This window comes from Sorex fumeus, unplaced genomic scaffold, assembly GCF_029834395.1.
Source record: "Sorex fumeus unplaced genomic scaffold, SorFum_2.1 ptg000011l, whole genome shotgun sequence".
Classification (NCBI taxonomy): Eukaryota; Metazoa; Chordata; class Mammalia; order Eulipotyphla; family Soricidae; genus Sorex; species Sorex fumeus.
The window spans coordinates 5,070,880-5,093,925 of NW_026606068.1; the positions used below are offsets into that span (position 1 = coordinate 5,070,880).

The window sequence follows — 23,046 nt, forward strand, 5'->3', positions numbered from 1 at the left end:
CGTGCAAGCCACGTGCTCTCCCCGCTGGTCTGTTGCTCTGGCCACTATCCTTCCAGCTTCCGGCCAGACTGTGCTCCCCATAGGTCCCCTTGCATCCCTGGTTCCCGGGAGGCCTCCCTCCTCCGGGACCCCCGGCATATACCTGCCCCCTCCCTCTCACTGCAGCGTCCGTCCAGGAGAATAGGGTGTCAGCCAGTCTCCAGCCCGCCACAGAACCCAGACTTGTATGGACTGGCTCTTTACATTAGAATTGGAGGGCCGGAGCAATAGTCCAGCAGGTAGGGCGTTTGCCTTGCATGTGGCCGACCCGGATTCAATCCCTGGCATCCCATGTGGTCCCCCGAAAACACCAGGAGTAATTCCTGAGTGCAGAGCCAGGAGGAACCCCTGAGCATCGCTGGGTGTGAGCCAAAAAGCAAAAAAATAAATAAAAGAACCGGGGAGTGCAGGGGGCTGGAGAGATGATACCAGGCTTAAGGCACTGCCCTTGCCTCCTGCTGACCCTGGTTCTCCCCTCGGCACCTCCTAAGGTGTTCTGAGCACTGCCAGGAGAGCACCACCAGTTGTGGCCCAAAGCCAAGAATGCTTTGTGGGGGCTCCCAGGTAGTGCTCTGCATCAGGGTCCAGGCTGTGATGCTGCTCCCAGCGGCACTCAGGGCCCTACCCAGGGTGCATGCCTCAGGCTGCAGAGTCAGCTCCCAGCCCTGACACATTTGGTGTTTGTTTTGTCTTGGGGACACACCCAGCAGTGCTGGGGATACCCAGGGACCCGGCGGCACAGGTGATGCTTGGGGAACCGTGTGGTGCCGGGACTTGAGTCCAGGCCAGGTGCTGCGTGCTCTAACCATTGTACCATCTCCCAGGCCCCTGGTGTGCTGTGTTCTCTCATGGTTCCGCTGGAGTTCTAGACTTTGTAGAATGCCACGGAGGTGAAATGAGTCCCTGCCCCACCCCACCAGGGTGCATACTACTGTGTAGTGTCTGCCCTGGCGTTACATTTTCCTCTTTTCTGCATTCTTTGTTCGCTGACCGAAGCTGACTCCAGGGGTCTTGTTCAGTATGGGTTCTTCTGTTTGTTTTTTTTAATTGGGGGGGGGGTGTTTCCTTTTTCCCCTTTTCTTCTTGCCACATGCAGCAGTGCTCAAGAGCTAAGTCTGACCCTGTGCTCCATGGTCACTCCCTGGATGTGACCTTCAGCCCCGACTTCTGACTTTAAAATGTAAAGAACTGTGGGGCCAAAGTGGCACAGTGGGTAGGGCCTTGCCTGTGGCTGATCTGGATTTGACCCCCGAGCACTGCCAGGAGTGATCCCTGAGCACACAGTCAGGAGTAAAGTCCTGAGCATCGCTGGGTGTGATGTCCCCCAGATGTTAGGGATTTTGAGGGGCCCACAGGCTCCAGGGCTTACTCCTGGCTCTGTGCTCAGAGATCACTCATGGTGGAGCTCAGGAGACCCTAAGGGGTGCTGGGAATAAAATCGGGTTGGCTGCAAGGTGAGCACCCCACGTGCTGGGCCATCTCCTCAGCACCCAGGGAAGGACTGTTTGGGGCCAGGATGCAGATGAGATGCTCGTGCATGAGCCCTGCCTGTGTGAGGCTTCGGACCCACAGCCCTTAGCACCTGGGCCCCTAGGACCGCCGGTGTAGACTGGGCACCCCAGTATTACCAGAAAGGACCCCTACAAGTTGCTTCCAGTGGATTCAAAAATTCCTCTATCAGGGCTGGAGCGATAGCACAGCGGGTAGGGCATTTGCCTTGCACGCAGCTGACCCTGGTTCAATTCCCAGCATCCCACATGGTCCCCCGAGCACCGCCAGGAGTAATTCCTGAGTGCATGAGCCAGGAATAACCCCTGAGCATCACTGGGTGTGACTCAAAAAGCAAAAAAAAAAATTCCTCTATCAGACTTATGATTTTTTTAAAAATATGCTTTCTTCCAGTTTGTGGCTTGTCTTTTCATTTTCTCTCTCACTCTCTCTCTTTCTCTCTCTCTCTCTCTCCTGGGCCACACCTGGTGATGCTGGGGTGACCCTGGCTCTGTGCTATGGGATGTGAAGGATTGAACCCAGGCTGGCTGGATGCAAAGCAAGTGCCCTATGCACTGTACTCTCTTGCTGGCCCCTACAGAGAGAAGGTTTTTTTTTTTTAATTTTGCAGAATTCCAACTTATACTACATCTGGAAATTCTTTTGGTTTGGGGGGGGGCACAGGTCGTGGTGCTCACTGGACTGTACTAGGAATAGCCCTGACCCTTCCACGGAGAAAATAAGTGCTCAGCCCTTCACACTCTCTCTGGCCCCCCTGAAAACTCCTTCTAGGGGCTGGGGTGCGTGCTTTGCATGTGTCCAGCGGCCAGTTTGGGAAGAAAAACTGCAGATGGTGCAATTTCCTAGGCAGGATTTTACACAAGGGCTCTCTTCAAACCAGCCCAGGGCGGGGCAGGCTACGCTCACCGCTCACCCCGGTGCTGGGACTACTTCCTCTTTCCCCAGGGTTACAAGGAAAGTGCACTCAGAGATTGGGCTGCAGGAAGGAATTGATTGCTTTAGTCTGAGATTTAGCAAGGAGAAATTATGCTGAGTCAAAGTGACTAGACATCTGGACACACCCAAGTGCCTCACAGTCTTCCACAGGTTCTAGCGCCCAGGAACTTGGCTGCTTCTGTATAGAAATCCCCACCCCCGCGGCCTTCCCCAGACCCCCCCAGGACTGAAAGGAAATGACAGGGGTCAGAGGGCAGGGCTGAGTCCCCCCACCCCCCCAGGGTCAGAGGGCAGGGTTTTCACAAAGGCCCAGTGGACAGAGTAAAACTAAGGCTTGCAAATGTTTTTTTTTTTTTTTTTTTGCAAAAGGTTTCGGAGGGCAGAAATGTCTCCCCCATTAGGCACCAGGAATCTGTAGTTAGAAATGTCCCCCCACAGGTAGGCACCAGAGAGCGGGGGACAGAAATGTCCCCCATATGCATCTAGAATCAAGGGGCAAAAATGTCCCCATGTGACTAGATACCATGGATGGGGAAGCAGAAATGTCGCCCCAATTAGGCACAAGTAATCGGCGGGAGGGGGGGGCGTTAATGTCCCCCAATTAGGCACAAGGAATTGGGGAGCAAAAAGTCCCCCCACTACTAGGCTCCAGAGATTGGGGCACAAAAATGTCCCTCCTTTTTGGTACCAGGTAACGGGGGCAGAAATGTCCCCCATTAGGCACCAGGAATCAGCGGGCAGAAATGTCCTCCCTACCACTAGGCATCAGTGATCGGGGGCAGAAATGTGCCCCCCACTACTAGGCACCTCATGGAGGGGAGGACATTTCTGCCGCCCATTCATGGTGCCTTATGGGTGACATTTCTGCTCCCCGATTCCTGGTTGCAAATGTTTTGAGCTTGGTGCTTGACCTTTGATTTTCAGCAAAGCCTCCAACGCTTAAGAAAGTCAGCTCATGACCAGGCACCCTGTCAGCGATGTTTTTGTCTGGCCCCAACTCCCCAAATCCTGACTCAAAGCACAGGAATCAACTGTACAAAAGCAGCCCCAGCCTGTAGCCCTGGGCTGAGCCCACAGTTCCGATTACATAAGGGGGTGTGGAAGTCGAAGGGCTGGGTTGATCTGAGACTCCCGGCTGTGCCATGCAGGACCTTGGAATTCTTACAAACCCGAAGGACTGGTTCACGTGGCAGAACAGAAAGCAATGAGGGGGGAGGGCGGGCGCCCGAGAGTGCCAAAAAGTGGCCAAGAGCTTCCCTTGCATGTATTGAGGTTCTGGGTTCAATGCTTGGCGCCCCCATCCCCAAAAACCCAACACTATTACTTTGGGGCTGGGGAGAAGGCACAGAGGGTTGGCACCACGTGAGCCCACAGCACTGCCAGGAGTGACCCTGAGCACACCACCAGGTGTGGCCTCACCCTTCTAGCTCCCCCCAAAGGCCAACAATGACAAAGGCCAGAGCCCACGTTCCTAGGCCAAAGGGCGCTGAAGAATGGAAACCTCGGAGCTGGGCCCAGCAGGGAACAGGCACTGCTGGCCTCTGCCCCGCCCACCTGGCGGCACTCTCCCGAGACCTGGCGTGGGGTGGGTATGGCTGACCCCGTCCATCAAGAGGAAGGAGCCCGCCGAAACGTCAGCGCCCCCAAGAGCCTTCCCAACCCCGAGATCGGGACAGATGCTTCCTTTGCTTCTCTGAACCTTTTGGTTTTGGGCCACGGCTGGTGGTGCTCAGGGATCGCTCCTGGCGGGGCTCGGGGGACCCTATGGGGTGCCGGGGATCAAACCTGGGTGGGCTGTGTGCAAGGCGAGAGCCCTCCCCGTCGTGCCAGCACTCTGGCTTATTTGTCTCTGGCAGACTGGCCGCTGGCCACCATTGAGCTGGGCGCCTGTTACCCCTGCACACGGCACTCGGCTCTGCTCGCCACGCGGCTCTCCCCTCTGCCCCCAAATGCAACCCACGAGGACCCCTGTCTGGGCTCTGCTGCACCGCAGGCCTGCTGCACCGGCGTGCAGAGTCTAAGCACGCCCCCCTCACCCCGCCATGAAGCGACCACCCGCCACGAGTCTCCCCGCTGGAACAGCCACACGGGGAAGGCGCTTTCTTATTCTCCCTTTCAGGTTTCGGGTCACACCCTCACCCTGGGAGAGAACCAGGTTTGGCCACGAGCAGAGCGCGTGCCCTGAGCCCTGCCGTCCCTCTCGGCCCACGGGAGCAGGGCACTCTCAGACGTGGCACAGCCACGCTCCTGGTTGTCTGATATCCCATGCCACAGTGGACTTTGTTCTGGACAAGTGGTACCTCGGCAAGTCAAGAAATCTCTTGGGTGTCGCGGCTGGACAAGGAGGAGGGGCGTTTGCCTTGCCTGGGGACCGGTCTGGGTTCGATCCCCGGCATCCCATGGGATCCCCCAAGCACCGCTAGGAGTGATTCCCGAGCACAGAGTCAGGAGTCAGCCCCGAGCACGGTCGGATGTGACCCAAAGACATAACAGAGAAAGACAATCTCTGCAGGGCTGGGAGGCGGCCGGACCCCATCCCTGAGCTCTCCTGAGTGTGTCCCCCACACCGTGCCCACCCGAGTCTGTGTGTAAGTACCGCAGGGCGTCAAGACAAAGGCACACCCCGCTGATGCACTGGTTGTACCTTTATTATTTTGACCTCGGTCACCGAGTTCCGTGATGCAAGGCTACACACAGTTAGGTAATGTCTGCATTGCACATCGAGGGCTATACAGCAAAAGAACCAGAATTAGTACAAATACGAGAACTCTATTTACATTCTGTATACTCGAGCTCCGAACGTCAGAGAGTATTTACATAATAAAACATGAAGATGAAGACCGGAAATGAACCGTGTACTGTTGCCGCCGCTCACTCCCTCGCAGGGAGGCACAGGTGCCAGGCCTGGTCGGAGGGTGGGGGGAGCCGGGGGTCTCGCCCGACGGGGAGCGGGAGCCAGTCTCGGAGACGCCCTCCACAGCCCCCGCGGGAAGGCGATGGGTTCCTCAGGAGAAACGGTGCCAGGATGTTCGTCGTGAGGGCGTGGGAGCTCAGACACGGGGGCCGCAGCCAGCAGCCAGGCCCCGCCAGAGACCGCCTCGGCTGAGCGTCCCTCTGCGAGCAGCCCCCGGGCGGGAGTCTCTGAGCAAAGGACCCGTGCCAACGACCGTTCCTGCCTTTAAACCTCCTTTCCAGAGCTTTCCCAGGGCCTCAGACCCACTCTCGGCTGGCACGCCCCTGCCGACGGCAGCACAGACCCCCATGCCTATGGCAGGGGCGGGGCGGCGCTCAGCAAGCCTGAAGAAGCAGAGTTAGTCTTTGCATGTTAAGGAGCAGATTAATAATCACGTGGTTTCAAAGGGAGCCAAAAGGAACTCTGGAGACCCACGTCCAGCAAACGAGCCGGCCCTAATCCCACGCGGGTGCTTCGGGGCAGTTGGGGCCCGTGGCCAGCGCCATCCCGCCCGGCCCTCGCTCTGATGAGCCACGGTGAGGGAGACGGCGAGGGCGGGCCAGTCTTTGCTTTGAAGCAGGGGCCAGGCGCCCGTTTGGACCACCAGGACCCGATGGACCCTTTCAGGGATCTTATCAGAATCTTATCAGAATCTCCCCCAGGACAGGGGCCGAGTCCCAGGCAGGGGTGGGGGCGGGAAGGGGGGGCTGGGAGTAAGTGGAAGTGGACAACGCTGATTTCTCAGCCGGGCAGGGGGATGGGTGCCCGCCCTTCCCTGCACCCGGCTGTGTGGGGGCTGGCCGGCCCCCCGCAGCGGTGAGAGCTGGCTGACTCTCGGGGGGCAGGGAGGGGAGGCGGGATGAGCTGGCAGGAAGGAGGGGTGGGGGAGATTCTCACTCATACAGGGCGGCCTCGCCTCTCTGTAATCCGGGGAGGGTTTTCTCCTTCCCTTCATTCCGTTGCTCCAAGGAGGGGAAATACAGGTGCGGAAAGGCGCTCTCAAGGGGCTTCTCTCCAGTGGCACTTCCTGCCCACCCGCCTCCGGACCCAGCCTTGGAGCCTGCTCCGGGCTTCCTGGGGTTCTGCCCGAGACCGCCCGACTCCTCTCGGCAAAGGGGCGCTGAGGTCCTGGGTGGCGCCAGCCCTGGCAGGGCAGGCCGTGGGCAGCGCAGCCTCGGGGCCTCTCACCGGCCAGTTGTGGCCGTCCAGTCCAGCCTGTTTGGCCGTCTGGCACCTCCAGAGCAAAGACTACCCGAGCCAGCGGCATCAGCATTGGCATTGCGGCTAAGCACCCGCCCATCCCTGTGTCACATGGTCCCCGGCCCCAGCCTCCCGCCTCCCCACACCACAGAGCCGGGCCACGTGCTGGGCACCCCAACGGCGTCCAGGATTTCATCTGCAAAAGCCCAAGTTCCATCTTGCCGACGACCCTGCGGTGAGGGGTGGTTCCGGTCCAGGAGCTGCCCACCACACCCCGAGTCCGGCCCAGCGGGACGCCCCGAGGGCCTATTTTGTCCGTTAGACAATGAGCAAACCCGGAACGACATTAAAACTTTCACAGACCACTTAGGAAACAAGCAACGCCACAGCCAGCATCCTACAGTTAAGGAGGGGAAGAACCTTCCAGAAAGCTCCTGAGTGTTTCCACCACTTGCTGGGGTCACGGGTCTGGGGGTTCCTGCGTCCCCGAGCCCCCTTCCCTCTGTGGGCGAGACAGGGTGAGGCCGGAGTGTGGAAGATGCGCCTCCCCCGGGCCACCTGGTGGGTCCTCTCCTGAGAGCGGACTCAAGGCCACGGGCCCTCAGTCCTGCACAGAGTGGGCACAGCCGCTTCCCTGGGAGCCTGTGGCAGGCAGGGACATGTGTGTCCGTCAAAGCTCTCCCCTACCGTTCTTGCACAACCGCTTTCCAGAACCTTCCAGCACCTTCCACGGGGTCAGCAGGGAGGGCTCCAGCCGGTGTCCCCTGTCCTCAGGTGATGTTTCCCAGCCAGGTAGGGCTGACCAGCTGAGTCACAGGTTTAAGCCACAGGGATTTGGGGACACTTCCCGGTTTGCTCTGGGACCCAGAAGGGGCCTCCAGTTAATGCATTTCCCATCTGAGGGGTCACGGCCGTGGCCGGCGTCCACACTTGAAAGCCACTAACCAGCCTTTCAGCGAAGCAGGTGCCACCCGGGTCCAGAAGGTGGACGGTGCCCTCGTGTGGCGCAAGTGTGAACAGCAGGACACGGACGGGGCGGGTCCCGGGCTCCCTCACCGGCCGCCTCACCCTCACAGCCTGCCCGGCCCACCGAACCCACCCGGGGGAGCCAGGCCCTCCGCCTCTCCCGGCAGCCCCTGGCAGGCTGCTGCCTCGGTTTCGGAGACTCTCCCTGTCCCCGTGCCCGACCCCCACCCTTCACCCAAGGGACACTGCCGGGCAGACGGGGCGGCACCTCGCGCAGGCTCTAAACCACGACGGCCGGAGGAAGCCAAGCGTGACACCTTCCCGCAGAGGAGACCAAGTCCCCGCACACGGAGGGACGGGCGTGAGGGGTGGACAAGGCGGGGACCGGGCGGCGGCGAAAGGGACCAAAATCACCAAGAACCGGAGCTGCAGGCGGCCGGGGGGCTCGGGCTGGGTGGGCGGGCGGGTGTGTCCCTCCCCCCTTGGGTTAGGCCACATGCTACTAACGAGAGTCTCAGCACAGAGGGGAGGTCCGGAGCGGGAGGGGGGGTCTGGAGCGCGAGGGGGCAGCAGGGGGCGCGGACAGAGCCACAGAGGTGAGGGTGACACTTCCTTTATATCGCAAAGGCGGGCGGCGCGCGCGGCCGCTCAGAACTTGGCTTGGCTCGGGCATCTGCGGGACAGCTTGGACCTGCGGGGACACGGGGGCGGGGTCAGAGGCCACTCCTGGGGACCATCCCTCTCCCGCCCCTCCCCTGGTGTCATCGTCCCCCGTCCCCCGCCTAGCAACAGCGGCCGGATGTGGACTGGCTTGGGGTCCCACGAGGGAGGGGCTCGCCATCTCCCCTTTCCCACGCCCTGCGGACGGGAGTCAACGCGGCCAGAGTCCCGTGAGCAGCTGGGACACGGCGTGCACCCCGCAACCCGGCTGCACCCCGGTCACTGCCCCAAGCCTGTTCCCGGGCTGTCCCCTCCCCCAGCGGAGGCAGGCACCCACCGGATGGTGCCGGCGAGCAGGGGGTTGAAGGCATATAACCAGTCGTTCATGTCTTTGTCGTTGAGCGCCTGCAGGAGGACCCCCCGGTGCTTCGTGCAGACGGCAAAGGTGTTGGGCACCTGCAAGGGTGCGGGGCGGCAGAGTCACTGGGGGTCCGGGCCCCCCCGCACTGTGTGCCAGGGTGCTGGGGCCGGAGAGACAGCACAGGAGGGGAGGGGACGGTGCGAGCGAGGGGCAGCCCTCGTTCCACCCCCCTCCCCAGCACCACGTGGCCCCCGAGCCACAGCACGGGGCCCTGAGTGGCCCCTGAGCAATGCTGGGTTGGCCCCGACCCCCAGTAAGGGGGACAGAGTGAGGGCCGGGGCCAGGCTGCGGGGCTGGCATGCGGGACCCCCGGTACCATCCCCAGGACTCCCGGCAGCGACCCCTAGGCACAAGCTGGGGGCAGCCCTGGAGCACTGCCAGGCGTGGCCCCAAACTCAAGATAGGAATGAAAAAGAAAAACAGGAGGAGGAGGAGGAGAAGGTGAAGAAGGAAGTGGGAGCAGGGAGGGGGCTGGGGAGGGGAGGAGGAGGAGCAGGAAGAGGAAGAAGAGGAGAGAAGGAACTGGCTCCACGGGCGGGTGGCACGCACCTTGGCGGGGGCCTGCGGGTCGTCGCTGAACTCCACCTGGGCCGTGGACAGGTTGATGACGCCGCGCTCCACCGGGTCCTTGTCACTGTTGTACATGAGCACATAGGGCCGGCGGACCACCACGAAGTGCTTGGCCCAGCTGTTGGAAAGGGGCTCCCTGAAGTTCAGGTAGCCCTTCTTGGAGACCACGGAGCTGGGGGCAGAGCGAGAGAGGCGGGAGTCAGGGGGGAACGAGCAGGGACCCCAACCCGCCCTGCCGAGACCGGCGCCCGCCCGGCTCTCCCCGCCAGACGGAGGCACGGACCCTTGGCAGGGCAGCCGGGAGTGGCCCCGCAGTGACCAGTCGGTACCCCCCGACGGGTCAAGGACGACTTGGCAGACCTGTAAGACCCTAGTCTGATGGCTTCGATCGTGAAACCGTTTCCACAGGAGGCTGGGCGGGGACTGTCCGCTCACGCCGAGACGGCGAGAGGAGGGGACGCCCTTCTCGGCCCGGGCCCCGCCGCCGGCTCACGTACTCACCCTGGTCTGATTTCTTCAATATCTGGAACAAGGTTGAGGAATTCGTTCTTTCCGGCTCGGGCCAAAAATGGTGTTTCCACAGCCGGGACAATCTGGAACTGCTCATAGTCGGGGCCGGGGCTGGAGGCCCGGGAGCTGGCCTCGGGGGTCCTGGCCGGGGCGGGGAGACTCAGTTAGACCCCGGAGATCTCCAACAGTGAGCCTCCCTCCTGGGGGTCCCCACGCAGCCCGCCACCCCCCCTCACCCACCACCTGCGACCCTGACCCACGGCAGAAATTCAGGAGACCGAAAATCTGAGAGGAAGTGGCAGGGCGGGGCGGCTGCCCGTGGGCCGGGGTCCTCCAAGTGCTCCCTAATGGGTGCTCCCTACTGCTCGGTGCTGGTTTTACTGACTTATGGGGGCGGGGCGGGGCCACCCGGCGGTGCTCGGGATGGACTCCCGGCTCTGTGCTCAGGCTTGGGGGGCCAGAGATGGGTGCGGGATGGAGCCCGGGTGGGCTGCATGCCAGGCACATGCCCTGCCCCCAACACGCTGCTCCCAAGGTAGTTTTCAGAGCCCCCCAGGATCCGGCTCCCGGTCTCTGCGGTGGGGGGCAGTGGGCAGTGTGGGAGGGGACAGAGAAGGGGTCGTGGCTGGGAGCAGTGGTCAGCGCTGTGACATCGTGTTTGGGCTGCTGTCACATGTGTTCTGACACCGCCCCTGGGGACGGGGCTGTCCTGAGCCCGGGGGGAGGGCACCCATGGGGACATCCCTGTTCTCAGGCCTCCGTGGAAACCATGAACTTACTTCTGGTCCAGAGAGTTGCTGCGTGACTCCAGCAGGGATGGGCAGGTGGAGGACGGCGTCAGGGTGGCGCTGCTGAGGCTGGACACAGAGGAGGCCCGGCCCAGGGGGGAGATGTCGGACAGCTGGGGGGAGAGCACAGAGGGAGGGGTGACAACTGAGAGGGCAGAAAGGAGGGGGAGGGGAGGGGCTGGCGGGGGAGGGGAGGACCAAGAAAAGAAAAGGGGGGGCCAGAGGGGTGGAGGGCGAGGGCTGTGGGGCCCGGTACTGGGGGGCACGTGGCCGCAGGTTCCGGGGCAGCTCAGCCCCTTACTGGCCGCAGGAACCAAGCGGGGCTCTGTGGTGGCCACGGCCGCCTGTCCTGAGACCGCCATGTGGAGGCTGCCTGCACTATTCCAAGGACAGCGGGAGGCCTGGGGGCAGGAGCAGTTCCCAAGCCTGGGTTCTGGCCTCCAGGAGGTGGTGAGAAAGCATCAGGGACCATCCCTGGGATAACATAATGGGGGTCCATGCGCCAGGAAGAGCCCCAGTGAAGGTCCCCAAGTGGGCTGAGCATGTGGCGAGGTGAGGCCCTAGTTCAACGCCCAGGACTACCCAAACAAAGACCTCCCAAGGACTTTGGATTATTTGAGAAATTACAGAAAAGGCCCGGTGGGGCTAGCCTGAGGTGAGTGAGTTCTCTGAGGCATCTGCCACTAGCGCAAGGGAAACACTTTTTCCCACGAGAGCCTCAGGACTCAGGGGCAGCAGAGGCGTGTGCAGAGGTCCAGCTAGTGCTGGGACAGCAGGTCAGGTCACGCGCACGCAAGGAAGCGCCTCGGGCCTCTGACTGGCCCCTGGTCAGTGACACACAGTGACCCAAAGGGCATTTTCCTCCAAAGATCCGGGTTACGGCCAACAGCTGGCCCCTCCGAGAGGCAGGAACACCCTCATCTCCAGCACGCTCGGGTTCTGGCTCAGGTCTGGCTCGGGTTCTGGCTCAGGTTCCGGCTCAGGTTCTGGCTCGGGTTCTGTCTCGGGTTCTGGCTCAGGTTCTGGCTCAGGTCCTAGCTCAGGTCTGTCTCAGGTCCTGGCTCAGATCTGGCTTGGGTTCTGGCTCAGGTTCTGGATTGGGTTCTGGCTCAGGTTCAGGCTCAGGTCCTAGCTCAGGTCTGTCTCAGGTCCTGGCTCAGATCTGGCTTGGGTTCTGGCTCAGGTTCTGGCTTCAGTTTTGGCTCAGGTCTGGCTCGGGTTCTGGCTCAGGTCTGGCTCGGTTTCTGGCTCAGGTCTGGCTCGGGTTCTGGCTCACCTTACAGTCGCTGGCGCTGCCATGCACCTGGCTGAGCTCCCTGTTGAACGAGTGTGTCAGGAGCTGCAGGCACTGGAGGAGGAAGGGACAGTGTGAGGTCAGGGCTGCGGACGGCGGGAGGCGTGGGCGGGAGGGCCCAGGGCCCGGGAAGCCTCAGGAGGACCTCCGGGCTGAGCAACCCAAGTCGGGCTCAGAACTGCCAGGGAGAACGACTCATCCCCGCCTCTGCCCACCCTGCACCCGCAAAACCCACTGGAAGTGCATTCAACCCCCACCCCGCTTCATCCTCAGCCCACTGCCGGCCGTGGCCCAGGACACGTCCTCGGTGACTGTCCCCAGAGCAGGCTGTCGACAGTGCGGCCAGACCTCCTCGACCTCCCTCAACATGATGACTCTTTTTTTTCTTTCTTGGGTCACACCTGGCGATGCACAGGGGTTCCTCCCGGCTCAGTACTCAGGAATCACCCCTGGCAGTGCTCAGGGGACCATATGGGATGCTGGGAATTGAACCCGGGTTGGCCGCGTGCAAGTCAATCACCCGAACCCACTGTGCTATTGCTCTAGCCCTCAACATGATAACTCTTTTTCCTTGTTGGGGCCACACCCGGTGATGCTCAGGGCTTGCTCCTAGCTCTGCACTCAGGGGTCACTCCTGGCGGTGCTTGGGGGACCCTATGGGATGCCAACCCGGGTGCCTGCGTGCAAGGCAAACGCCCTGCCCGCTGTGCTGTCGCTCCGGCCTGGATGACTGTTTCTGGATTATGACAGGCAAGAGCTTTTCCATTTGTGTGATTGTAGGTCTTAAGCAGCGATGCTCGGCCAGGAGCTAAGCCAGGTTCTGGGTCTGGGGACCGTGTGGCATCGAGGACAGGGTCTGGGCCCCAACGCGCAAGGCCCGTGCTTCTGCCCCAGCTCCAAGAGTCCTTTCCGTCTCTTTGTTCTCCTCCTTGCCACAAAATCATTCGCTTCCGCTGCTACTCAGGTGCTTATTTATTTTTCTTTCATTGAGGCAAGGTAGTTTTTGTCGAAACTCAGATGTGAGCAGAGAGGGAAGTGTGTGTTCAAGAGACAACACAGGCTTCTCCAGAATGGGAAAAAGCCAAGAAGCATGGAGAACAGAGGTGGGCAGAGAGACGTGTGCCAGGGAGAACGCTAACGTGAAGGGCCAGTCGCACCTCTGAGTCTAGCTCAGTGCCCAGGCCCCGCTCCCAACTCCTGCCTGCCCCAGCCCTCTCCTTCACACTGACCATGCGGAATGTGGCCCTTCTGATCCCCTGCTCTGGGACATGGTGTCTAACACACACACACACACACACACACACACACACACACACACACACACACAGTCTCTCACGGCCCTCAGTGACACAAACAAGAAGCCCTCAGACACACAGACACACACGGACACACACACAGCCTCTCACACATGAGGCCCTCAATCACACACACACAGATAAGATACACACACACAATGTCTCTTACACATGAGGCCCTCAGTTATATACAGTCTCTGACACACGAGGTCTTCAGTCATGCACACACATAGACACAGACACAGTGTCTGACACACAAGGCACTCAGTCACACACACGCACAGAGACATACACACAGTGTCTCTTATGGAGGCCCTCAGTGATACACACACACACACACACACACACACACACACACACACAGTTCTCTTATACAGAGGCCCTCAGTTACACATACACACACATAGCATTTGTGACACACACAGTGTCACACACGGAGGCACTCAGTTTTACACTCACACACACAGACACACACACACAGAAACTCTCTCTCTCTCTCACACACACACACACACACACACACACACACACCCCGGGCAGGGCCTCACCTTGGTGGCCAGCTCCTTCTCGCGGTCCACCAGGCTCTCGATGTCGGCCGAGTCGTAGCCGCTGCTCTCGCTGGGCGTGACGGCGCTCTCGAAGGTGGTGGTGGAGATCTGGGACGAGATGCTGGTGGACGTGCTGAGGGTGCCGCTGCTCAGGCTGGGGCTCAGCGAGTCGCTCAGGGACTTGGGGACGCTGTCGCCCAGCCGCTCCCGCAGCAGCAGGAAGTGGCGCGTCCTCTCCACCTGCAAGGGCCAGCCATGCCTCAGCGGGCGCCCGGCTCGCTCAGGGCCAGGCAGGCCCCCCGCGGGCAGGCACTCTGGGCTGGGGGGTGGTGGCGCTCCTGAGAGGGCCCGCGTGCGGGGGGCCGTCTGGGGGGGTGTCGGGGGGCCGCCCACCTCGTGCAGCAGCTCCAGCTTCTCCAGCTCCCACTGGTGCTCCAGGATGAGGCTGTCCCCGCGTGGCCGCCAGCCCGCCAGGTTCTCCTCCCCACGCACGTAGGCCACGGACGTGTCCAGCACTTTCCTGCGTCTCCTCTGCATGCCTGTGACGGGGGGACCGCGCTGCTTCAGATCCAAACCCCCGCCCGCCAGGGCAGGCCCAGACCCCCGGGTCTCGCGTCCGGGGTCTGCCCCTCAAGACCCCTCTCCCAGAGCCGCCCCGAGCGCCCCGCAAACTGTGCTACATTGAGAGTGACAAGGGCTGCCTTCAGCCGGAGAAAGCCCGAGAGCCGAGGAGGCCGAGGACGGGGACTCAACAGTGACAAGCAGCGTGACGGCAGACACACAGCCAGCTGGACTCGGGAGACGGGACAGACCCCCGACACACCACAGGCAGCTCGGCGGGCAGAGCGAGTGCAGACGGCTCCCCCGCGACCACCATTTTGAGTCATTTCTCCGTGAAGAGGGGGCAGGAGGGGGGCATGCAGGGCTGGGGACCGGACGGGGTGGCCCACTGCACGGGAAGTGCCTGGACCCCTGGCACTATCTCTCCGTCCCGTACTGTAACTTGAGGTTGTTCTTTAAGGGGGCCAAGCCCAGCCACGGGGCCACGGCAGGTGGCACTCAGAGATGGAACCAGGGCCTGCCCCATGGCTATGAGCCTGGCCCCTCCCCTGGGAGGTATCTCTGCCCTGCAGCTCTGTTTTTTAATGAGAAATGGATTGAAATTAACTTTACAGATGCCTCAAGGAGTTACCTGGAAACATAATCAGCTGATATGGAAGTCTGGATTCATAGTCAAAGTGTTTATTTTTATTTATTTTGGTTTGGGACCATACCCAGTGATGCTCAGGGCTTCCTCCTGGCTCTGTGCTCAGAATCACTCTTAGAAGGGCTCTGGGGACCACACGGGGTCCTGGGGATTGAACCTGGGTCAGCTGCACAAGGCAAGCGTTCTCCCCACTATACTATCTCCCCAGCCCTGAAAATGTTTTTTTGTTGTTTTTGGGGCCACATCCAGTGATGCTCAGGGCTACTCCTGGCTCTGCATTTAGGAATCACTCCTGGTGGTGCTCAGGAGACCATATGGGGAGCAAGGGATCGAACCCAGGTCAGCAGTGCAAATCAAACACTCTACCAGCTGTACTATCATTCCGGCCTATTTTTTTCCCCCCCATCAAAAATATACCTGCCCACTTTTCCATGCATGCTTCTAAAATGACTCAAACTCATCATATGCATTAAATATTTTTTGGTTCACCTTCTGATTTCAAAACCCAGAAACACAAATACTTAAGACCAACAAGCAAGCATCACAGCAGCTAGTCAGAGAGAGACGGCAGAGGCCACGGAACCAGCCGGACGCGCTCACTTGTCTTTTCAGAGCAAGGAAGCCCGGCTTGTCTGGCGGTTCGTGAAGTGCCACTGTCACCCTGTCTCTGGGGCCAGTGTGGGGAAAAGGGTCCCGAAGTTGCCCAAGAGAAACCAGGCTAACCCACGCGCATTCTCCCACCTCGGGACACCCAGAGGTGCTCAGGGGTCTGGGGACCATCTATGGTGCAGGGACTGGCCCAGGGGCGGTGGCTGCAAGCCTGACACCTCGACCCATTCCTGCCTGTCCACCCCGCCGGGAGACACGTTGTGGGCTACAGTTTTATAACCGAAAACCAAACCGCACTGGAGCTGCCACCGCCCTCTGGTCTCCGAGTGATGCCTGCGAAGTGCCCTGGCTTCTCCAATTCTTCCCGTCTGTCCTACACGGGAGGGCCCCAGAATTCCTTTGCACAGAATCCGACATACACGTGCACACCTGAGGGTCCCCCGCCCGCCCCAGCCCCCACGTGCACTCACCTGGACTTCCTGTGTCCGCCATTTTGCATAAACTGAGCTCATAAATCCCAGTGACTCGGTTGCTGTTCAAAGAAAAACGAACAACGGCTTCATCCCACACGGCACATGCCCAGGACAATTTCCGTTCCCTCCCCTGCGAGGACCCACAACTCGCCCTCAATTGTAAGCACAAATCTCAGTACGAATCTGAGGACAGAGATTTCTTTTTCTGGTGGGGGTGAGGGGTAGACTGGGGGGGGTTCTGGGCCACATGCTCCGGGGCTCTGGGTTACTCCTGGCTCTGTGCTCAGGAGTCACTCGTGGTGCTGCCGGGGAGACACATGCAGTGCCAGGGACGGAACCAGGGCTGACCACAGGTGACCCTGTACTGCCTTCTCTGGCCCGGACATTCTTTTTCTTCTGGCTATTCCTGACAGTGCTCGGGGGCTACTCCTAGCACAGTGATCAGGGGACAGGAGGTGCCAGGGATCAGAGCAGGCCTCCTGCATGCAAAGCCTGTGCTCCAGCCCCCACCCCCCCGAGCGTCTTCCGGCCCCACTACAGACACCTCTGCACTGTCCCTGCTCCTCTGACTCAGGAACTGTGGTGGGACTGTTTCCTAGGAGGAGCGTTTTGATCCCAAATTTTTTTCCAAAACTTTAATTTATTCTGGTTTGGGGGCCAAACCCAGCGATGCTCAGGGGTTACTCCTGGCAGCTGCTTAGAGAACTGTATGGGATGCCGGGGATCGAACCCAGGGTAGCCGCATGCAAGGCAAACGCCCTCCCTGCGGTGCTACTGCTCTGGCCCCCTTGTCTCAATCTTTCGAATACACTTTCTTCTCTTGCTACGGCCACTGAGCCACAGTCTATCTGGAGAGAACAAATAAAATGGAACAATAAACGAGAGCCTTAACCAAGGTCAGGTGCTGCGTCTCCAACCTCTTTCCTGACGCCGGCCTATGGCTCGGGCAGCCGAGCCTGTGTCTGTGGGGCCCACCAGGACCCGGGGACTGTCAGTGCCACGGCAGCAGCCGGGGCTGGTGGTGGGGGCGGGCCGGCCTCCCGCAGAGACCCCAGCCCCATCGGCAATTCCTTTCCCTTCTTTAGGCTTTAAATGTGGGGGTGCAACCCTCCTGGTGGTGCTGAGGGCAACTCCCAGCTCTGGGCTTGGGGGTCACTTCTGGCAGTGCTGGGGGTCAGCTAGGTGCAAGGCGCGCGCCCCTGCCCCTGGGGCCTCTCTCTGGTCCCTACAGCGCTTCCTCCAACCATCTTTCTTCTGTGGGCAGGGGCTGAGTTTGGGGGCCAGACCCAGCGGTGTTGGAGTCTCTCCCGGTTTTGTGCCTGGGGGTCACTCGGGGCGGTGCACAGGGGTCCGGACGGCATGCAGGTCAGCCACATACAAGGCGAACCCCCTGACCCCGGGGTCACTTCCCCATCCCCATCAATCCTTCCTCACGAGCAGACTGCGTCACCCAGCCCAGGTACCATCACACGCCCTGGCCCGGCGGGACGGAGGCCGCAGGCTGGCAGGCAGCACCGAGCCCGGGCCAGGCCGTCAGGAGAACTTACGAGTCCGGTGACTTGGAGTAGCCGCTGCCGAAGAGGCCGCGCAGCGAGCGGGGTGGCGAGATCTTGGCGTCGCGGGAGTAGAAGACCATGCAGGCGTCCTTGGTGATGACGGCTGGCTGGATGCAGTGGTCCAGCTGGGGCGGGCGGGAGGGGGGCCGCGGTCAGTGCGACAGGCACGGAGGGACGCTGGCCTGGCTCTGCCCCGCGTGCCAGCAGCACCCAGGGGTGCCCCAGGCAAGGCTGGCGAGCGGTGCCCGGGGCTGTCCCTGGTGGAGTGCAGCGGACTAAGGACACATTTATTTGTCTCAACTTAGTGGCAGCAAGAGCGAATATTGGCCACTTGATGTGTCGCACACGGTCGAAAGCCCTTTCCAACCACCCTGAGACAGGCCTGAGGCCCCCATTCGGGTGAGACGGGACGTGCAGCTCCGCTTTGCTCAGAGGCACTCAGGGGTCGCTCTGGGCTCTCTGCCCGGAAGAGACCCCGTCCGTGCTTGGGGGTCCGAGTGTGGTGCAAGGCCAGCGCCGGGACCTGCACTATTTCTCTGGCCCCGGAAGACCTCCCGTCTCCGTAAAGCTGATCACAGCATTTCCAGGCCGCCCAAACCACCTACCAAATCAAGCCACACCGCAAAGTGCCACTTTCAGCCAGTGCAGGTGACAAGTATTATCACTCTTCCCCCTGCTGCCGGGGGAAACTGAGGCACGGAGGGGACAGCTAAGGGCCTTGCACTCGGGCTGGTGCCGGGGGCGGAGATGCTGGCCACCAAATCCCTGTAAAATCACTGTGATGGGAACAGAGTCCAGCAGCCCCCGGGAGCTGGCGGGCAGCAAGTGCTCGCTGAGAGCTCGCTCCAGGCCGTGCAGGGAGCCCGGAACCCGAGGACCTCTGGGCACGCTCTGGCCAAACCCTGGGGGTGCCTCACCTCCAGGTAGGCCGACAGCGTCATGTAGATCTTCTCTCCGTAGGGCGTCACCCGGTTGAGGAGGAGGGAGTTGTGGAGGGAGCTATCCCACACGGCCTCGAATCGGTAGAAGGTCCTGGGCCAGGAGGGAAAGGGGCGTCACTGCAGAGACCAGGTGCGGGGGGGGGGGGGGCAGGTGCTCTCTGGCAGGACTCGGCGTCGGGGCGGGCTCTGAGCTCTGTGCCGTCCTCCCCCCACCCCGGGAAGAAGCCAATGAAGTTACTTTTCTTGAGCAGCTGAGAAACAAAGAGCCAAGGCAACAGAGAGGACAGCTGTGTGCAGACCCGGAGGCTGGTAGAAGGGTGTGTCAGGGCAAGAACAGGCTCTCCACAGAGGGGCGGAGGGTTACAGGGGAGCACTGCTGCATGTGTGCGAGGCTCTGAGATGAAATCAGAGAGAGAGAGAGAGAGACAGACAGACAGACAGACAGAGACAGAGAGAGGGAGGGAGGGAGAGAGAGAGAGGGAGGAAGAAAGGAAAAGGAAGAAAGGAAGGAAGGAAGGAAGGAAGGAAGGAAGGAAGGAAGCAGCCAGCCTCTTCTAAGTCTTCACTTAACAAAAAAAGAAAAGTTTCACTGACAAACTTGACCAGGAGAAAGTGACTCTGTCTCTAATCTTCCTGCATGGGACAGGTTGCTTTTCCAGATCTGCTGGGCCCCTTCGATGGCCACATTTTTTTTGGAATAACCACTAAAAGCAGTGATGTTTGTTTGGGGGCCACACCTGGTGGTGCTCAGGGCCGACTCCTGGCTCTGTGCTCGGGGATCACTCCTGGTGGCGCTCAGGGGACCATACTGGGTGCCGGGGATCGAGCCTGGGTTGGCCACATGCGAGGCAAGCGCCCTGCCCACTGTACCATCTCTCCGGCCCCCGAAACGTGCTTTCTTATCCGGCACGTAAGAAGGCCAGAAAGGAAACCAAAATGGATTTCTAGGCTGTTCTGAACAGCAGCAGTTTCCATACTTCATTTTCACTCATCATGTTTTTCACAGAAACCATCCTGGGCGAATCTTGGGCGGAGGGACCACGGGTGCCAGACTTCGCCCCGGATGGTACCCAGGGCTTTTCTGTACCCAAGAGTCACACTCGCGCCCTCTGGACTGTTTTCAGCGGGAGGTGGATGGGGGTGGGGGGCTGTGGGGAAACCTTCCTTGCAGTGCTGGGTAGGGGAAGCGTCGGGCCAACAGGGCTGACCCCTCAATGTGCTAGGGGGCCCCCAAGTTACCCCAGGTACCCGGGGGATGTGTGATGCCAGGATCAAACTGGGGTACCTGTGAATGTGAGGTCTGTGCCCTGACCACTGAACCACCCTCACCTGTCTTCCTACAGTTTCCTAAGAAATACTTTAGGTCATCTCGTCATCATTTCTGTTCTCTTCCCTAACCAGATCAGGAGATGGGGGGGGGGGGGGGGGGAGGAGGTACTTCCTTTACTACACACCCAGGAACTTTTCTATTTAAAAATAATTCAGAGAACAGCTGAACTCAGCAGTCTAGACAGAAGAGAAATGTTCAAAAAGAAACATTTTCTGGGGCCTGGAGCAATAGAAGGGGGGCAGGAGGGGGCATGCCTCGCAGGCAGCCGACCCAGGTTTGATCCCCAGCGTCCTATAGGCCCGTTCAAGAACCTCCGGGAGTAACCCCTGAGCACCGCCAGGTGTGTTCTCCGCCCCTCTTCCCCCCGCCAGTAAATAAACATTTTCTTACTCAGCAATCCAAATAACCGAACTCGTCTCGACCACTGTTAAGTGGTGATGAAAAGCCACGAAGCTACAAATCCTCCAAGATTTTGACGAGAGGACAAAGGGAACATTCAAGAAAGTCCGCGGCTGTGCGCGAAACGAGCAGAGCCGCTGGGAAGCGCAGGAGGGAAGCGCGAGTTAGGCTCAGGGCAGCAGAACACAGACACGGTCACTGGCGCTGCCACAATTTCAGAAGTCCCACGGGAAACTGTGAACAGAGGACTGAGGAGAAGGAATTTCTCTGACCTCGACATGCGGCAACTAAACCAACCTAACGAACAACAACGAACAAAATACCTAGGAGTCTCCATAAGAACCTACAAAAACACAAAAAGGAAAGAAAAAAGCAGGAGGAAAAACTACATCTATAAAAGACCAAAGTGCTGGGGAGTGGAGAGACAATCGGTGGGGGGTGGGGGGCCGGTGAGGGCCAGGCATGAAGGGCACGTGGGCCCGTCCGTCTACCAATATCCCCGCAGAGGTCCCCGAGCACTGGAAAAGGCAGAAAGTCGCTGTGGATTGATTTGTTCTGTGCCCGTGGCTGGAGGGCCGTGTGGGATGCCAGGGATGGAGCCTGGGGGTCGGCTGCCTGCAAAGCTGGCGCCCTGGCCCTGCCCGCTGGACTCTCTCTCCAGCCCCAGCTGCTGAGAATTCCAGGAGAAATCGAGCCCCTTAGGTAACAGTTGTGGGCAGGGAGAGTGAGGCGCAGAGGCGCTGCTCGTTACTCTGTTGCCAACCCCTCCACTGAGCAATTTAGCCCTCTGACTTTGTATCCTGAGAAAATAAAAACCGATGTTCACAGTTGGGCTGGAGCAATAGCACAGTGGGTAAGGCATTTTTGCCTTGCACGCGGCTGACACGGCCGACCCTGGTTCGATACCTCTGCCCCTCTGGAGAGACCGGCAAGCTACCTGGCAATCTCCCCGTGAGGTATTCTATATGCCAAACACAGTAACAACAAAGTCTCACAATGCCAAACACAGTAACAACGAAGTCTCACAATGCCAAACACAGTAACAACAAAGTCTCACAATGGAGCCCTTACTGGGCCCGCTGGAGCAAATCCATGAACAACGACAGTGACAGTGACAGTTCACAGTCTCGCTGAGCTGTCTAGACCACAGCGAATTCTCCCACATGCCCGGTTTGTTTCCAAGACTCGAGCTGTGCGCTTGTGCGTTACGTCACTAGGATTTGGCCCCAGACCTGTTCACGAAGTTATAGAATTCCCGTGACTACAGTTATACAATTCAATGAACTAGTCAATGGAGCTAAAGAGGAAAAAGAATTTTTGTTTAGCAAGAAGGAAAGCTACATGTGAAGAAAGTATAAACTCTACGTGGAATGTTTTTCTGGGGGGCTGAACATTAAAATAATAATACAAATTATAATAATAAAAGATTAAGAAATGGTTGTATTTAAAAAAAATAGCTGTTACTTTTGTTTGGGTAAGAGTGTTTAAAGAAACGAGGAAGCGACTGCCTTTTTGTAAGACTGAGGAGAGGGCTCAGAGGTCTGGGTGGCTTTACCTGCCCGAGCCCAGCTTTGCTCCCCGACCCAGCCAGGAGTGAACAACCCCAATCTGGGGGAGGTCTGGAGCCACCCCCAGCAGTGCTCAGGGTGGGTGCTGGGGACAGAACTAGGGTTGGCAACAGGCAAGTTCCCCCCGCCATAGCCCCAATTTTTTCAACGATGAATGATTAAATGCTTAAAGAATTTTGCCCTCAGGTTTTTCTTCCTGAGTTTCTGGTGTTCACGTCACCACACTGCAAAGCCCAGGGGCTGGCCTCCAGCCCTGATTCTCCACGGAAGATGCTTATAACTTAGGCTATGTTAGAAAAAGGGCCTGGACCCTCAGCCGCAGCCTGGCAGACTCAAGAACATTCCTGCAAGTGGAAGCAGAAGTGCTGAAAGGGTGCGTCTTTTTTTCTCAAAGGGCCCGAGTCAATGTTCTTGGTTGGTGGGACACTGGGTTGGTGGGGCTCTGCGTGCCAGGCCCCTGCCCGCGCCGGCTCATCCCTCCAGCAAGGGCAGCCCGCCAGCAGCATCTCAACCGCACAATGGTGTGTGTATGCCTGGGAAAGCCCAGAACTGATGGCTCACAGCTGCAAAGACAGGGAATGAGAGCGGAAATCATGCCGGGTGCAGGGGGACTGTGCCCCCTCCCCAGACCCCCACCCCCGGGAGGCCCCGGGAACCCTCTCTCTCCCTCAGCCCCTGCTAGATCCTTCTGAAGACGTGCTGGCTGCTGCTTTCCTCTTTCCTATGCAAAACTCACACACACACACACACACACACACACACACACACACACACACACACTACACACACCCCAACATGGGGAGAAATCATCCTTGCACTGTACTTTTCCCGCCTGTCACTAAGAAGGTGAGTGCAGGCCTGGGGGAAGCGGGCAGGCACAGGCTACCCTGGGGCTCGAGGCGGAGAGACAGTCCCCAGCGGGCCCAGCGCAGTGACGTGCAGCCTGTCCCGGGGAGGCCCGGGGACCTGCTCCCAGTGACGGGGGAAGGACAGCAGAGACCTAATTCATGTGGCACAGCCGAAACAGAGCCGAGAGGGGCCGGTTCCAAGATGCACACACGGCACTGGCGGCTGTTTCTCGAATTCACTGCCTTACACGGCAGACCGGCAGGAGATACTCAGGCGCCTGGGCCCACAGAGGGGGTTCCAGAGACCCTTGGTGGCGTGTCCACGAGGCGGAACGGGGAGGGGGCTCTCTCTGCAGCACCCACACTCTTGAGGACATAAGCTCGCTCTCAGTGGCAACAGTCCGCACTCAGTCCTGGGCCTGCATA

The 23,046-nt window shown here is 59.7% G+C and overlaps 1 protein-coding gene across 9 annotated transcripts in view; it reads right to left on the reverse strand.

The window, feature by feature from the left end:
* Positions 1-5,111: 5,111 nt before the first annotated feature.
* The window catches only part of KIF1B (kinesin family member 1B), a 129,287-nt gene continuing 111,352 nt past the window's right edge, over positions 5,112-23,046 (reverse strand). For all 9 annotated transcript variants that reach the window (XM_056110971.1, XM_056110967.1, XM_056110963.1 and 6 more), the window contains 11 exons: positions 18,452-18,566; positions 17,526-17,659; positions 15,976-16,037; positions 14,083-14,228; positions 13,690-13,929; positions 11,829-11,900; positions 10,544-10,665; positions 9,756-9,905; positions 9,234-9,426; positions 8,601-8,719; positions 5,112-8,294 (listed from right to left, as the gene is read on the reverse strand). In XM_056110971.1, the coding sequence (XP_055966946.1) occupies positions 8,252-8,294; positions 8,601-8,719; positions 9,234-9,426; positions 9,756-9,905; positions 10,544-10,665; positions 11,829-11,900; positions 13,690-13,929; positions 14,083-14,228; positions 15,976-16,037; positions 17,526-17,659; positions 18,452-18,566 (1,396 nt within the window). In that variant the 3' untranslated portion in view covers positions 5,112-8,251. The remainder of the gene's footprint in view (positions 8,295-8,600; positions 8,720-9,233; positions 9,427-9,755; positions 9,906-10,543; positions 10,666-11,828; positions 11,901-13,689; positions 13,930-14,082; positions 14,229-15,975; positions 16,038-17,525; positions 17,660-18,451; positions 18,567-23,046) is intronic.